At 35.4% G+C, this 17741-nt stretch overlaps 1 protein-coding gene across 4 annotated transcripts in view; it reads left to right on the plus strand.

Annotated features, from left to right (window-relative positions):
* The window catches only part of ADGB (androglobin), a 139126-nt gene that overhangs the window by 89362 nt on the left and 32023 nt on the right, over positions 1-17741 (plus strand). For all 4 annotated transcript variants that reach the window (XR_003003596.1, XR_003003597.1, XM_024747897.1 and 1 more), the window contains exons 24-27: positions 4009-4143; positions 4689-4842; positions 10544-10731; positions 16020-16204. Coding sequence is in view for 2 of the 4 variants with exons in the window: in XM_024747897.1 (XP_024603665.1) it covers positions 4009-4143; positions 4689-4842; positions 10544-10731; positions 16020-16204 (662 nt within the window). In the remaining 2 variants the exon portion in view is untranslated. The remainder of the gene's footprint in view (positions 1-4008; positions 4144-4688; positions 4843-10543; positions 10732-16019; positions 16205-17741) is intronic.

Consider the following 17741-nt stretch of genomic DNA (forward strand, 5'->3'; position numbering starts at 1 on the left):
TATATATATATTATATATAAAAGAAGCAGACCACTTGGTGATGTAGGAGCTAGCAGACCAAATCTCTAAAGGTAAGTATTACGGAAATGCCCAAGAAAATAAAGGTTAAAGAAAGAGAAAATAAATTAAAAGTCTAGATTAATAAAACACAGTTAAATGGAAATTACATAAATAAGATTTTTAACAACTGAAATTCAAAACTTTTTAATTAGTTAACAGCAGATCAGGAAGAATAGAGGAAGAGATTAGTGAAGTGGGAGATAGGTCAATAGAAAAAAGGTGGAAAATAAGGAAAGAGCTAAGGGACATGGGGAACATGCTTAGAAAGTCTAATATTTGTATCATTATAGTCCCAGAATGTAAAAAGATAATAGCTGACAAATTTCCAAAACTGATAAAATACATCAACCCATATCTTCAAGAGACTCTGCATGCACACTCCATGCAGGAAGGACACGAAGAGAACCATACCCAGACTCATTGTAGTCAAATTGCTGAAAACCAAAGGCCAAAAGAAAAACCTTCAAAGTAACCAGAGAAATAAGACACACTATTTTCAAAGGACAATCACACTAAGAGCCATATGTAAGAGTAAATTCTTAACCTTACCAATGCAAAATGCAGAAGTTGGGTAATAAGCTTTAAAGAGTTCTAAGGTTCTATAGCATTATCGCAGAAGTGGTAAAAGTAATAATCTAGATGAAACACTGGTAGGGCAAGGATACATAATACATTCGCTAGCAATATGCTAATGGATCCACAAGTGAATTTAAGAAATAAGATTAATCTTATACATATTCCAGAGAACAGAAAAAAAGAGGAGACATTTACCAACTCATAACCTTGATTTAAAAAACTCAACAAGGACAGGAAAAAAAGTGAAATTGCAAACCAAATGCCCTCATGAAATTAGATGAAAAAATGTAATAAAATATTAGCAAATCAAACTCAGAATTATATAAAAAGAATAATACCTTATAACCAAGTGGCTCTCCCAATCTAAGACGTGTAATAGTGGTTTAACATTAGGAAATTCATCAATTCGGCACATTAACAGGGAAAAGGAACAAATCACTCGGTTCTCTGGCTAGGTTCAGAAAAAAACATTTGAAAAAATTTAACAAAAATTCAAAATTTTAAAATTTTTTAGCAAACTAGGATTAGAGAAGACTTTCCTTAATATGTTATGGTATCTGCTATTTTTAAGCAATTACTACAAACATGATTAGTGGTGAAATTTTGAAAGCTTTTTCTTGAGTTTGAGAATGAGACAAAGAGGCCTGAACAAACACTTCTATTCAAGATAGTCCTGGAATTTTGTGAAGGGCAAAAAGGCAATAAAGCAAAATAAAAGCCACCAGAGTTTGAAGGGAAGAAATAAAACTACTGTTTACAGGCAACATGGTTATATATGTAGAAAATGCCAGAAAACCTACATGAATTTATTAGAATTAATGAGAAAATTAAAGAAAAGTTTCTGGATACAAGGTCAAAATGAAATAATGATTGGACTTATATTTATAAGCGACAAATAGAAAATTATGCATGTAAACATATAAAAATTTAAAATAACCTAAAGTTATTGAAAAAATCTCATGATGAGCCAAATGTCAAAATTTTTAATTTGGAAAAAATCCAAATTTGTATTTTCCCAACCCTGAGAGCGAGTACCTCACTCACCTCACCCAAGTCCTGACCTGTGGATACTGCTGTCACCTGATAATTCAGCTTGATTAAACTTTTGCTCCAGAAGCCTGTTTTCTAAAACGGGTACTCTTCTGCCTAAGACCCCAATTGTTTGGACAGACACAGAGAGCACGAAGAACCTCCTTCTCCAAACTGCTTCAACATTGTAAGGAAGATTTCTGGCCCAGAAATTCCATCTAATTTTCACATAAATGGAGTGCTAAAATCATGTGTTGCCTTATTAGGGACTCAGGTCAGTTCACTATGGAGGTGTATTTGAAACACAGGCATAACTCCTTCAGGGAGCTGGCGTTCCTCTCCATGTGTTCCTTCTACCATAGCCAAGAGCATTTCCCAGAAAGAAACTCAGCGAATATCCACTGCAGATATTGGCCATGCTCTTTCAATAGTCTGAGTTGCACACCCCAATCTACTGAACGGATGAAACTCACAAGTCTCACCCATCTTTAAACTTAAATGTCAGGAGCATCCAAAGCTACCTCCTCATCCTAGAAGGCATTAATTACACGGTCAAAAGCACACCTTTTGGTATGAGACCTAATGCTAACCCCACTTCTACTGATTATCAGATGTGTGACCTGGGGTAAGTTTCTTATCCTCTCTGAACATAAAATTAAGTTTTTTTCATCTGTAATATAAGGATAATAATATCTACTTCATAGTATTATTCCTTTATAAAGCTGAAAAGATAAATTAAGGTAATCCTGGAAAATTATTTAGCACAATGCTACAGATTGAGCCATTACACAACATTAGTTATTATAAATATTGCTATTATTAGTAGTAGTACATGAGTAACTTTGAGGTCCTTGAGCCTAGCCTTGCATTCTCACAACTTCAACAGCTGGCTTTGGGCAAGGCTCAGTTTTCCAATATAACTTTCTCTCTGTCCTAGGATGCAAAGTTAAAACTAAATCTTTTGATTATGTCAGGGATATCTCTCTATGGGTCATTTAAGATATTCCACATGGTACAGCAGGATTTCGATGGTCCTATACTCATTAGAATTTCCTGAGGTATCTGAAAATGTGTAGAATGTGTGATGGAAACAGTGACAGTCTGGAAAGCCTTTAAATTGCACTGTTCTCTTAGAATCGTGGTGGGACCCACTGCACTCAGTTCCCTATGTGGCCTGCTTAGTTCCTGTACTGGCTCAGCCAGCCCCCATATGATTGACAGGGGTACTCTGCATTGACCGACCATCACGTCATACTTCCTAGTGAGGGTGATCAGGTTATTTATCAACCAAACTGGGACACTCTGACAGGGAACGGGGGAGCACTATTAATAATTATACCAGGGATATGAGCCTAAACCAGGACTGCCCCAGAAGAATCAGAATATATAATTGCCCTGGTCTTTGTTCTTGTCATTATTTTGAAAAGCTTTTTAAAATCCTTCCGAATACAAACCTGTCATTTTCCTCCCACCACCAAAGACCAGTGATCAAATGGAGCATGTGAATCCTATCCTCTGTGAGGATCTCTATGGCTCTGCTTCCCCGTGACAGTACAGTTGAGCCATCCACCTTCTGGAAGCCAAGAGCACCTCTAGCTCTGTCTAGACCTCTAACAGAGAACCATTCCTATGGCCATTATAGCTTCTGTCCCAGCTAATACCCAAGACATTGTATAAAAGACCTGAGATTCCTGGTGCTACTGAGGCTGGGTCCGGTTCCTGGCAGAGTGGGAGGTACAGGACCTGGAGGATCTCTCTCATCACTTCCATCGTGTTCTGGAATATGCCACAGGCTTCCAGGGGTCAAACATGGAGAAACCTCAGTTGCACCAGAAATCATGTAGAAGGAAAACTCTGGCACTCTCCCCTTGTTCGTGGCCTCTATTTTCAGGGGGTTTTTTAGTCTTTTTTTCCAAATCCATTACTCACTTTAAACTCCATTCTAGTATTGAGTCTCCAGTCAACCCCAGACCTTCAGTGGCTTCCACCCAGTTTTATTGCTAGTTTGCATGCTTCTAGTTTAATCACCCTTATAGGTTGAACTTTAGTGCTGATTTCCCATCTATAAATTTCAGTTACTCCTTAGATCATGAATTAGGTTCTCTCTTGACTAAGAACTTCAAATAACTTTGGGCACCTTTGATAGACATCATGGTTAATCTGGAATGGGCTCTCCTGCTTTGGTGCCGTGCACCACGAGCCCCCATTTGATGAAGGACTCAATCTAGCCAACAATGTACTACGATATTTTATGCTGTTTTTTTGCCTATTTCTTTTTTGTAAATAGAATTTATTTTAAAAGTTGTTTTACCATTGGTACTTAAATTATTTTTAAATTTTTAGACGAATGTTTAAAAGTAAGTGCAAGTCTATGGAATCTTATCCATGCTATCAAGATGAAGAAACTAAGATTGCTTTTGCTGACTACACTGTGACTTACGCAGACCAGCCACCAAATACTTGGTTTATAGTATTCAGGTGAGGCTATCATATTGGCAAGTAATATCTCTCTTAAGTGGCATGAAATATTCATATATACAGAGCTTTCTTTATGATTCTTTATGATAGTAGTAAAAGTATTAATATGAACGTTTAAGTTGCTTTCACAAGTTAGTTAAAATTTCTTCCGTATCTGCTATGCATAAATGAGATATTATAGAAATTTTTATTCATGTTTCTTTAAACAAAATATGAAGACTATGAAGTGTTAATTGTTAGAACTTTTTATGAGTATGGTAAACATAATAAAATAAATTGAGCTGCTTTCCGTATATAAATAAATTTACTAATTTCGAAGCAATAGCCTATTAGGTAAGAGTCACAAATTACTTATAAATGGGGTTTCTTAAAAGGTTTGCATTTGCATGACAAAATAGTGTATCAATAAGAATTTTAAAGGAAAACAGTATGCTGCTTTTAAGTTATTTGCAACTTTAAACTTATGTTTTTATTTCTTAGCATCAAACCTAATTTCAGACTTTCTGATTCATGTCAAGGGAAAGTTCATGCTTTTGTAATTACAGAGAAACATTTTTGGTTCCTCAAGATATGACTTTGGTTCCCAAAGTATATACTACACTTCCAGTCTGTATGCTCCACGTTGTTAATAATGACACAATGGAACAAGTGCCAAAGGTATTCCAAAAAGTGGTGCCTTATCTTTACACTAAGAATAAGGTAGGTGTAAAATTTATTCTCCTCATACGATAGAATAGCAGTGAGAAGTCAGCACCCTGAGAGGTTCCAACAGAGGGTAGAACAGATGAGTTTTCAATCTACGTAACAGAGGAATAGGGTCCTGGTCTTTCTCCATAGAAGTCCCATGTATTTGACAGCAAAAGGTAACTAATGCGAGTGCTAGAACATTCACCCTCCTTCTTATCTTTTATCCAAAGAAAATATGACAAAAGGAAAAGTTAGAAATTCTCATTATTAAAATCATACAAACCCTTAAAATGAAAATGGAGGTAAAGAGCACATTTATTCCTATCCCTAAACCAAACCAAAGCAGCAGGTTTTCTCAGCTTCCCAGTGGGTTTTTTATTCTATTCCTAAACATGTCAGAAGATTGTGATTACACAGCCACTCACCATCCCAGCAGCCCCAGCCTTTTCCAGGGCTACCCAGATTCCTTCAAGAATAGACACTCTCGGCACGTTACTCCTGCTGAACACAGACCCTGATGGTTGATGTCCACGCAAATCATGTTACTTCTCTATTTACCTGAACCTCATTTTTGTGTTTCCAGTCACTTCTTCTAAGAGGGAAGCACGATAAAAGCTAGTGTATACCTGCACTGCAAATCAGGAGATCTCCTGTAGCTCTCATGTTCCATTCTTTAGTTGTATGGCTTTGAACCTCTTTATTTTTCTCTTCGAGCTGTGGTTGTGACTGACTTCTATGGTTCTATGCATTATTTTGTATAAATTTAGACATATCTACCTGATGAATACTGGTTTATAGGAATAAAAGATACAGAATATCTCTCCTTAAAAGAACCCGATAGTTCTTTTGAGTTATTTTAAGAATTTTTTAACATAAGACTTTATTTTTTAGAGTCAGCAAAATTGAGAGGAAAGTACAGAGATAGCGCTTATACTCTCTTCTCCCCCACATGCACAGCCTTCCTCATTATCAACATCCCCTACCAGAGTGGTGCATTTGTTACAATTGCTCATTTTACATTGACACATCATAATCACACAAAGTCCATAGTTTACATTATGGTTCGCTGTTTGTACCAGTGTTGTACCTTCTATGGGTTTAGACAAATGTAAAATGACATGCATCCATTATTATGAGATCATGCAGAGTATTTTTACTGCCCTAATAATCCTCTGTGTTCCACTTATTTATCCACCCACCCCAAGCCCTGCCAACCACTGATCCTCTATCTCCATAGTTTTGTCTTTTCCAAAATGTCATAAAGTCGGAATCATATAGTACATAAGAAAACTTTTCAGATTGGCTTCCTTCACTTTAAAACCTGCATTTATGCTTTCTTCATGTCTTTTCATGGCTAATAGCTCATTTATTTTTAACGCTGAATAATATTTCATGTCTGGATATACCACCGTTTATTTATCCATTCACCTACTGTAGAACACCTTGGCTGCTTCCAAGTTTTGGCAATCATGAACAAAGTGTGCATGTTTTTGTATGGACATAAGTTTTTAACTCCTTTGGGTAAATAACAAGAAGCATAATTTCTGGATCATATAGTGAGAAACCACCAAACTGTTTACTTTTGTAAGAAACCACCAAACTGGCCTCCAAAATGTCTGTAACATTTTTCATTCCTGCAGCAGTATATGAGAGCTCCCATTGCTCCATACCCTCCTCAGCATCTGGTGTTGTCAGTGTTCTGGATTTTGGCCATTTTAATACCTGTGTAGTGTTATTTCATTGTTGTTTTAGTTTCTCTGATGTCATATGATGTGGACCATCTTTTCGTATGCTTATTTGCCATCTATATTTCTTCTTTGATGAGGTGTCTGTTAAAATATTTGGCCAATTTTTAAATCAGGTTGTTAGTTTTCTTATTATTGAGTTTTTAAAGTTTTTGTACATTTTGGAAACAGTCCTTTATCATATGTGTCTTTTGCAAATATTTTTTCCCAGTCTATGGCTTGTCTTCTCATTTTCTTGACATGTTCTTTGACAGAGCAAAAGTTTTTAATTTTAATAAAGTCCAGCTTCATTAAAATTCATGGATCCAGTTTCGTGGATCATGCCTTTTTTGTTGGATCTGGAAAGTCATTGCCATACCCAAGAGATTCCTAGGCTTTCTCTTATGTTACCCTCTAAGAGTTTTATAGTTTTGTATTTTACATTTTGGTCTGTAATCTGTTTGGAGTTAATTTTTGTGAAGGGTGAGGGTCTGTGTCTAGATTCTCTTTTTTGCTTTGGGTGTCCAGTTTTTCCAGCACCATTTGTTGAAAAGACTGTTTTTGATCCATTGTATTGCCTTTGCTCTTTTGTCAAATATCCGTTCACTACATTTATGTGGGTCTATTTCTGGGTCTATTCTATTCCATTGATCTGTATGTCTGTTACTTTGTCAAAATGACACTGTCTTAATGATGGCAGCTTTATAGCGAGTCTTAAAGTCGATTAGTTTCAGTTCTCCAACTTTGTTTTTCTCTTTCAGTATTGTGTTGGTTATTCTTGGTCTTCTCCATATAAACCTTACAACCAGTTTGTTGGTTTCCATAAAATAGCATGCTGAGATTTTGAATGAGATTGCATTAAATCTATAGATCAAGTTGGAAATAACTGAAATATTCACAGTGTTGATTCTTCCTATCCATGAACATAGAATATCTCATTTTTTTAGTTCTCCTTTGACTTTGTTCATCAGCGTTTTATAATTTTTTTCATACACATTTTGTACATATTTTGTTAGATTTATATCTAAGTATTTCAGTTTTGTGGATGCTAATGTAATTTGTTTTTAATTTCAAATTCTACTTGTTCACTGTTAAGCTATTTTAGAGATTTTAGGAATTTAGGAAACTTTTTAAAAATCAGGGCAATTAAATTTTTCATGAAATCATTTAATCCATTTATATCTATACATAGAGGTGTGTGGCTGTGTATAACTATTGTTAAAACTTTATATTTTACTAATGAGTTTTTATACTATTTCGTTATAATTTAAAAACTCATCTTTTATTAAAAGCTTATCATTTTTTTCTATTTTTCATGAGATACAAATTTTCTCAATAATGCAGTCTGATTTTACTAAATTTGAAGATATTATCAAATTGTAAATTGGACTTAAGTCATTTTGTTTGTATTAAATTTTGCACATTGTGTGCAGTTATGTATATTTGGAGTTATATACTTAAATGTAATTTTTAAAAACTCAAAGTCTGTGCACCAATATGTTATTTTTCTAATTGCTTTGAAAGAGTATTTATATTTCAATTAAAAATAGAAGAATTTGCCAATAAAAGACAATTTCTGTACATCAAACAGGTACTTAAAAACTGAATTTATTTGACCCTAATACAATTTGACCCTCCATACAACTCCCTTTTGCACTATATTTATTCTCCCTTATGTCCTCGTAAATAGCAATTTATTAAAAATTATAGCTTGGGAAATTTATTAATAAACCTTGCCTCTCTCCAGCAGAATATCTTGGGTTAAACCAAATACTATAAGAGATAACTAGTTCTTCGTTAACAAACTTGTCTTCACACCAGGAACAATTGATGGGTTATTTTTATAATGTCTGTTTGTCACGTTTGGCCTAGATTTCCTTTTGAATATAAAAATTTATTTCATTTGTGATTGGAAATCAAAAGTCCCAAAGATCCATATGAAAAAGATGATATCATCCAAAGGGAGACTCTATCAAGATCATAGATGTCATTAAATTCTAGAGATAAGCTCTTTACTTGACTAGATAAGTATACTAATATTAATCATATTAGCCACTGATACTTAATTTTTGTAGGGATCTTTAAGGATATTTAGTTGAACCACATAAGAATCTGATTCTTGTTTATATCTAGCATACTTTGGGTTTGGTTTGGGTTTTGTTTAGTACTCCCAGTGAAGACCTCCCTTTCTAGACTAAACTTGAATTTGGGGGGTAGCTTTAAATGACACATTTTGAGTCAATATGCAGAAAAACACTCTATCTCCATTTAACTATTATTTCTAAACTGTAAATTTAGGATTGCAACAAGCATAGCCATTCCCTCTGTCAAATACCTCCTTCTTCTAACCTCTCACTCTGGGTCTTTTTAGAATAAAATGGAGAGAATGAGGAGGAGAATATAGAGCTGTATGAATACAAGAATAGCTGCAGTCATCCTTCTGTGGTATGGTTTTCCTTTCGTCACAATTCTTGATCTTTGAACATTTCTCCAAATTATCTAAGTCTCCTCTAAAATGTAGTTCCCAGAACTAAATGCAGCCTCTAAAGGGAATTCCAACCCATCTGAAGGAGGATCATTACTCCATTGTTTCGTAGCCCATGATCGCGTTCGCATTTTGGCACTTGCCAGGCATTTGACACATATGTAGCCTATTTTAGGTCAACTTTTTCTAACATACGTCCACAGAACTAGTGTCTGAGGTTAAAAAAAATAAAAACACCTGGTTACACAGTTAACCCTTTAGAATTGTTTGACATATATTTTTTCATAATTTTTCAAAGACCATAACCTGTGATTTGAAATACTTATCTATGAGGTTTCTCAGTACTCAGTACTCGATTATGTTACTCTTCTATTACAGAGTCTTGAGGTCGGTTTAGAGTCACCAGGTCCTCTCAAAATCCTATCACTGATTTAGCTTTAGACTTTCACTTACCAATATCTATCCTACCATTTTATAAACTTTTATTCCTCTCAAAATTGTTCTCTGAGTCTAGGCACACACAAAATCAGAGTCATGTACTTTTGTTTTGCTTCTTTAATAGATCACTACCACAAGCCCAAATAATAACAAAAACAGCAATAAATCTGCACTTTGCTGATAAAAACACTTTAGCATACATGATTTATCTTCCTTTTCTTCTTGCCCCAAACGTAATGTCAAAGGTCCTTATGGGTGTTGCAATTCTGATCTTATTACAGGTTTTGGAATTTTGGTTAACATTCCTAGGTGTTTCTTGCAATGTTATGAATTCATTCTGTCTTGTGTATTTCTAACTTTTGTTCCTAAAAATCTAGGCACATTGGAGAGCTTCCTCTGCATCAGAGAGCAACTGGAATACAAATCTATATTCTTCTGTCTTGTTAGAAATGTATGGAATTATAAACTCAGAATTACTTTGAACTTTTGTCTGTTAGCACTTTCCCAGGTTCCTTAACTGCTTCTTTTCTCCAACCTAAAGAGCTCATCTCCAGGCTCACATCTGGGTTCCATGGAACCAGATCTGCTGCTAATTTGATAGCTTTACCTGCCAGTGGTCATCCTAAGGGCACTACATTTCCATAAACTCCTCTGCCTTTTTCATCTCATATTCAGAAAGATGATACTGAGAAGACAGGGAAATCAAGTAGGAAGCTATTGGGCTAATCCAGGATGATATAATGATAAAAATCTGCCTTAGGAAGCATTAGGAGAATTAGCAGGAAATGTAGTAATCATCTACCACAGTTAAGCACTTTTTTTGTATAGCTAGGGAACCATACAAACAAAAGTGTTAGAGTTTTCCATTTTCTCCAAAAACATGTAAGATAGCAATTTTTGAGAGGGATTTCAAAACATGCTAGTGATTTGTTGATTATCAATAGATTTTAGGATCTTCATGTATATTAAGATAATAAAGATTTTTAATACTGTGAAATCATCTATTGTACCTTTGAGAGACTAGTGACCATGTCACTTACTTCTATGTAATTCTTTTTTCCTGTAGAAAGGATATACATTCGTGGCTGAAGCATATACTGGTGATGTGTATGTAACATCCTCACGATGGAAAATGCGCCTCATTGGTTCTTATCATCCACTCCCATGTCTGTCTCGAGATCCTCCATGTAATACCTTTGCCATAAAGGAAATCAGAGATTACTACATACCCAATGATAAGAAAATTGTATTCAGGTATGTGACAGAAAGGAAATGCATTCCTTTGAAAATATTAATAATTTTTGTATTAAATAATTGACTTTAAATTTAAATATTTTATTTTAAATATTAATATTATCAAAATCAGTAAATTTTCTATAAAATCCTGGGTGAATTTTGAACTTCACTTTTATACTCTTTTGGAAACAACATAGAGAGTAATGTGATTATATAAATTTTATATAAGATCAAGCCTATGTTGCACATAATGGTTTCTTAGTCCTCATAGTATTTGACTTTCATTGAACATCCTAACACTCTTCCCTCTTTTTACTCTCTCCTCGTTCTGTTCCATCTCTAACTCTTCTCTTGTGTAGGTTTCTCCTTATCTGCCAACTCATCCTTCTTTTCATATGTATTTATAGATTCTCCATGAATAGCCTCATCATGGACTCCACTCTCTTTCATTAATCAGCCCTTTTGATTCTCATTCCCTCATACCTCTCATCTCTATGCCCTCCTCTTTATTCTCAATGTCCTCCACTACTTCAGGGCCTCATTATATTTTGTCTATAGAAATGCTGTGTCCATGTCTCCGTTATATTCACTCTTCATTTTTAACGGTTTCTCTGTCTCTCTCACTTTATTCATTTACATATCCATCCTTTACTACCAGAGTAGTTACCTTTCTAACAAACACATTTAAATATGTGATTTCCCATCTTTAAAATTTTGGACAAATTTCCATTGGCTGTAAAGTAAAATCCAAACCACAAACACTCCTGCCCAGCCTCCCAACACACTGTGCACTCTCTTGATGGAGCTATGGACCAGCTCCTGACATATTTGTGATGTGATTTTATCTTGCCCATGCCTTTCCTCTTATCCTGTTATATTCTGTCTCCATTTTTCCACCTAGCAAAATTTATCACTTTTAAGGATCACTTTCAAGAGTCAAATCTTTTATACCCAAACCTCCAAATATAACTAGTTAGTCCTGGTCGTGCTTCTATAGTCTTTGGTTCTTTCTGAGAATGTGACATATCAAATTTTATCTGGTTAATTTCACATACACCTCCATGAGAATTAACATTTATTGGAGGCAGGAACCATATCTTATCAATACAGGACGTATTGATATATGCCTGACACGTAGTTGGCCTTCACTAAATATTGTTAAATGTTCATTAAATGAGTTGTTAGAATACTTGTCTTCTCTTTTCATATATTTTTTCTATGCAGAAAGTTTGGCAAATATGTTATTTATTAAGGAAATAAAAATCACACATAATCAAACCACCTAGAAACTATCATTGTTAGTATTCTATTGTATTTTCTTAGAATGTTTTTTCTAGTCGCAGTTTAACTTATTAAAATCATAACATAAGTTTTATAATCTGACTTTTTACTTAACATTATACTGTTAACATTTCCCAATGCCGTTAAGACATTTTGTGAACTCTTTTTCATGATTATCTAATAATTATTCACATGAATATACAAATTTTTTGGTTATTGGTTACTCCCTGTTGTTACAAATTTCCTTTTCTACTTTTTCTATAGTATTAATAGAGATATGATGGGCATATTTTATTGTAAATATTAAAGAAAATTTCTGATTATTGTCTAAAGATTTATTGTTTTAAGGAGATTAAATATTTTAAAGAAACCATACATATTGGTAAATTGGTTTTCAAAAGTAAAACCCAAGTCTTTCTGACAGTATAGGCACAAATAATAATTCATTGTATTCTAGCTGATTTTTCTCTATAATTAATATTTATTTGTTCCTTAAAACCTTTTTCCCTTTAACAAACATGCTCACCTTTTTTGCAAAGAAAGATAATCAACAACAAAACTAAATTACAGAACAATATATACAGTATATCGCAAGTATATTTTCTTTTTTTTTCCTTTTTAATATCTTTATTGGAGTATAATTGCTTTACAATGGTGTGTTAGTTTCTGCTTTAGAACAAAGTGAATCAGTTATATATATACGTTCCCATATCTCTTCCCTCTTGCGTCTCCTTCCCTCCCACCCTCCTTATGCCACCCCTCTAGGTGGTCACAAAGCACTGAGCCGACCTCCCTGTGCTATGCGGCTGCTTCCCACTAGCTATCTATTTTACGTTTGGTACCAAGTATATTTTCTTGTGTTTATAGTTGTTTATATATTTTATATACAGGTAAAATTTTAGAGAAAATACTAAATAAAAGCACATAAACTGAGGGCAATAAAAGGGTTGAAGAATTCTCTTTTTAATCTATCTGCTTCTTGTAATATATTTGCATACTGCCTATTAGAAGAAAGCAAAAAAAAAAAAAAGGAGAGAAGGAAGGAAATGTGCCAGTAACTAAAAATAACAATTGTGATAAAGTATTTTAACTACTATGATAGGAAACCATTGTATCACACAGCAGGGCCACTATTAGACTCAGTGATATTGAACCCAATACCTACATTAGTCATAGCAGCTGGTCCTAAATCTGTCAGGATGAGTTGAGAGGAAGGTGAGGAGAGAACTGCTTGAGTAGCACATGTAAAAATTCAGAAATTAGAGAGAATATGACCTTTTCAGTATGATCTTTGTTTTGTTTGCAAAATGGGGTTCTAGGGTGCTCTAGCAAGAAGTAAGATCCAGAGGTTGGCAGGGCCCTTTCCTGAAGGGCCTCAAGGCAAGAAGAGATTCAGATTTAACCGTAGAGGCACTGAGATGCTTTGGAGGATTTTAAGAAAAATGGCATTAATAGACTGTGTTAAAACATTATGTCTGCAACGTATGAATTGAAAAAGTACTCTAAATATAATTTCTAAGAACAGAAAAAATGTTAGAACCTTATTGTTATGAAATTATATGTAATCATAAAAGGTACAAAACATGAAACAAAAAGGAAAAAAAGCTCACTCGGGAGACTGCAGTGTGTTGTATGGATGAAGGGAAACATAACTGGAGACAGGGAAACCAGCCACGTAGAAGTTGCAGAATAACCCAGGTGTGTGATCATGGCAAGTGAAGTAAGTCAGTGTATTTGTTTGCTAAGGCTGCCATAACAAAGGGCCACAAACTGGCAAAGTAGGTGGCTTACATAACAGAAATCCTGACTCTGCAAGTCTGAGATCAAAGTGCCAGCTGGACTGATTCCTACTGAGGGCTGGGAGGGAGAAGATGCTCCATGCTTTCTGCTAGCTTCTAGGGGGTTCTGGTCATTGGCATTCTTTGACTCGTAGATTTATCACCCTGGTCTTTCTGTTCCTCTTCATGCACCATTCTCCTTGTGTCTGTCTCCAAACTTCCCTTTTTCATAAGAACCTCATTTTAACTTGATTATCTCTGGGAGATAATATCTCTAAGAGTGGTGACATTGTGAGGGGTTGGGGGTTAGGACTCCAGCATGTTTTTGAGGGGGACACAATTTAACCCATAACAGGTAGTGACAATGAATCTAGAGGGACGAGACAGGATTTTAAGGTACCAAGGAAGTAAAATTGAGAGCGTTGGTTTATTGGGGTTTGACTTGGGGAACTGTTGGACAGTAAGTGTCATTTAGTTAGTTAGAGGTTACAGGAAGAGAACCCCATTGGCTGGTTGGGCAACAGAAAGACAATAAATTCTTTTTTAAAAATTTTTTTTGGCTGCACTGAGCCTTCCTTGCTGCGCGCGGGCTTTCTCTATTTGCGGTGAGCGGGGGCTACTCTTCGTTGCAGTGTGCGGGCTTCTCATTGAGGTGGCTTCTCTTGTTGCAGAGCACAGGCTCTAGGCACACAGGCTTCAGTAGCTGCAGCACGTAAGCTCAGTAGTTGCAGCAAGAGGACCCTAGAGTGCGCAGGCTTCAGGAGTTGTGGCTCGCGGGCTCTAGAGCGCAGGCTCAGTAGTTGTGGTGCACAGGCTTAGCTGCTCTGTAGCATGTGGGATCTTCCCAGACCAGGGATCGAACCCGTGTCCCCTGCATTGGCAGGCGGATTCTTAACCACTGTGCCACCAAGGAAGTCCTAAGTCATTTTTAGGTGTTAAACATGGTAGACCAGTGAAATGTCCAAGGGATACTGCAGAGGGGAGTCGGGCTGGAGACACAGATTTGGAACTCATTATTCTGTTTATGCCCATGGAAGTGCCCAGGAAAGTTTGTACAAAGAGAGTCAGATCCAGGACAGAATATTAAGATTCTCTGGTATGTATGGGAATGTCAGTGTGAGAGAAGTCTAAAAGTAGCAACCCTGAAATAGGAGGTACAAAAGTTATTATGCTCATGGAGAAAAGTTTTTGAAGAAAGAGAAAATGAGGGTTGATTCGACTTTGTCAGATTCTCCTAACAGTTCAGGAAGATGAGAACTGAGGTTTCTATAGGGTGGTGACAAGGTGCTTGACACCATGGCAAGAGCAAGTTTAGCACCTTGGTTGGGGGCAGAGTGGAGCGCTGTGAGTGAGTGGGAGGTGATGAGCCGAGGACAGTGGAAGTTGACAACTCTCCTTAGATTGTTAGCTGGGGAATAAAATAGAGCCGAGACTGGTCAACAGGGTTGATTGAAGATTTTTTTTTTTTGGTTTGTTTTTTGTTTTGTTTTGATCTGTTTTTCAGTGGGTGAGAACTGCATAGGTACAAAAGCCAATATCAAGGAGAAATAAAGTGGGGAAATTTAAGATAAGGAAGAGAGAAGATAGAAAAGCAAGTTTCTAGAGAAATTGAAAGTTTATAGGGTCCTGAACATTTGCAAAGATTCACCTAAAGTAGGAAAGAACCTCAACAAAACAAGAAACCTCTTAGACTGCATTAAGAGAGGAGTTGGGAAGGAATTAGACTGCACATTTCCAGTCTTTTTTGTAAGAGGTTCCCAACTGGCTTGGTTAAAGGGTGAAAGCATAAGCGACAGGTACTACTTCTGACTTCTCTGTATTTTTGTGAAAGAAAATACTGTTAACAGTATTTAACAAACACTGTTAACAGTGAGGTTTTGAAAGCTACTGCCGGTTGTGCTTTTTGTCCCACTAGAGGGGAGGGCGTAATGGAAAGGTTTGATGTGGCAGTAGTTTGCAGTCTATCAAGTTTTATAAGTGAGTGCTTATTATATCTAAATAAAAAGTTACATTTCCTGTTTGGGATATGATGATAATAAACTTCCTATATTTAACTTCATTTTACCACAGCATACTGTGGTCTTTTGCCAAAGTTTATAATAGCACTAATATTTCCAGGATTTTAACTGACTTTATAAAGTGGTTTTGCTTGTAGATTATCATATCAGCAAATGATACAGTTTCTTTTAGCTATTTGAAGGAAAGACCAGCATACTTGTTTATAAAAGTGAATGTTTTTCTTTATAGGTATTCAGTTAAAGTTGCATTACCACATCCTGTTACGATACAGGTACGCACGTCCAAACCAGATGCATTCATCAAACTACAGATCCTAGAAAATGCAGAAGTTATCGTGAGCTCCACGGGGAAGGGCCAAGTTATCATTCCAGCAATTAACCTCTTGGGGAATGAGAAAGCCTTGAGCTGCCAGTGTAAGTGTGGCTTTTGGAATTGGTTATTTAGATTCATAAACAGATATTTATGTTTATGTAACTGATTTTCTAAATGTTTTAAGATAAAATAGCAAGTAAGCATTTAATTGCTAAAATTTGATATCATAATGGGAAATATTTTTTAAAAACGATTGCTTTTGTGTGCCATATTAGTCTCTGAAGATCAATAGATTTGTTATAACTGTACTTTAGAAACTTTATTACCTGAACCTTCTTAGACTTCTGAATAAGAAATAGATTGTTATTACTTTGAAAACTTTTTTTACTTTTATTCCCAATTCATTATTTTTAGAAAATATTCTACTTATCAAAATTAACAGAAACTTTGAAGTTATTACTTGCAATGTAAGAGTCACAGGAGCTTTTTTTAAAATTATTTTTATTGGGGTATAATTGCTTTACAATGATGTGTTCGTTTCTGCTTTATAACAAAGTGAATCAGTTATACATATGTTCCCATATCTCTTCCCTCTTGCGTCTCCCTCCCTCCCACCCTCCCTATCCCACCCCTCCAGGTGGTCACAAAGCACTGAGCTGATCTCCCTGTGCTATGCGGCTGCTTCCCACTAGCTATCTATCTTACGTTTGGTAGTGTATATATGTCCAGGCCTCTCTCTTGCTTTGTCACAGCTCACCCTTCCCCGCGCCCATATCCTCAAGTCCATTCTCTAGTAGGTCTGTGTCTTTATTCCTGTCTTACCCCTAGGTTCTTCATGACATTTTTTTTCTTAAATTCCATATATCTAAATGTTTGAGAGAATTCGCCTGTGAAGCCATCAGGTCCTGGGGTTTTGTTTGTTGGAAGATTTTTAATCACAGTTTCAATTTCAGTGCTTGTGATTGGTCTGTTCATGTTTTCTATTTCTTCCTGATTCAATCTTGGCAGGTTGTGCATTTCTAATAATTTGTCCATTTCTTCCAGGTTGTCCATTTTATTGGCATAGAGTTGCTTGTAGTAATCTCATGATCTTTTGTATTTCTGCAGTGTCAGTTGTTACTTCTCCTTTTTCGTTTCTAATTCTATTGATTTGAGTCTTCTCCCTTTTTTTCTTGATGATTCTGGCTACACAGGAGCTTTAATAAACAAATTATTTCTGAAATAATGGACAACAGTGATACTCCGAGATATAAGTTTAAATTGTCATTTACGTTTCATCTTATTGGCTTGTAAATTTCTGAAAAAGTAAAATGTAAAAATTTATCTCTAATTATTTTTCATTTTACTTATTTCTATATTACATTGCAAGTTGCATAAGTTCTACATTTGCTTTATATTTATTGATATGTTGTATTTTTAAAATGAATGTAAAGCAGTCTTTTATCAACTTTAATAGATTGTCTGACATTAACACTTGTTCTTCCGTTTGTTATCATTAGCATGTTCATTTTGGTTCATACATTTAGTTTTTCAACCTTTCTCTTATAAATGGATATTTTTTTCCACTCAATCCAAGACTCTAGTCTCTGAAATAGAGTAATATAATCCATTTACATTTTTCTTTTTTTTTTTTTAGAA

The sequence above is a fragment of the Neophocaena asiaeorientalis genome, unplaced genomic scaffold (genome assembly GCF_003031525.2).
Source record: "Neophocaena asiaeorientalis asiaeorientalis breed wild unplaced genomic scaffold, Neophocaena_asiaeorientalis_V1.1 scaffold123, whole genome shotgun sequence".
Classification (NCBI taxonomy): domain Eukaryota; kingdom Metazoa; phylum Chordata; class Mammalia; order Artiodactyla; family Phocoenidae; genus Neophocaena; species Neophocaena asiaeorientalis.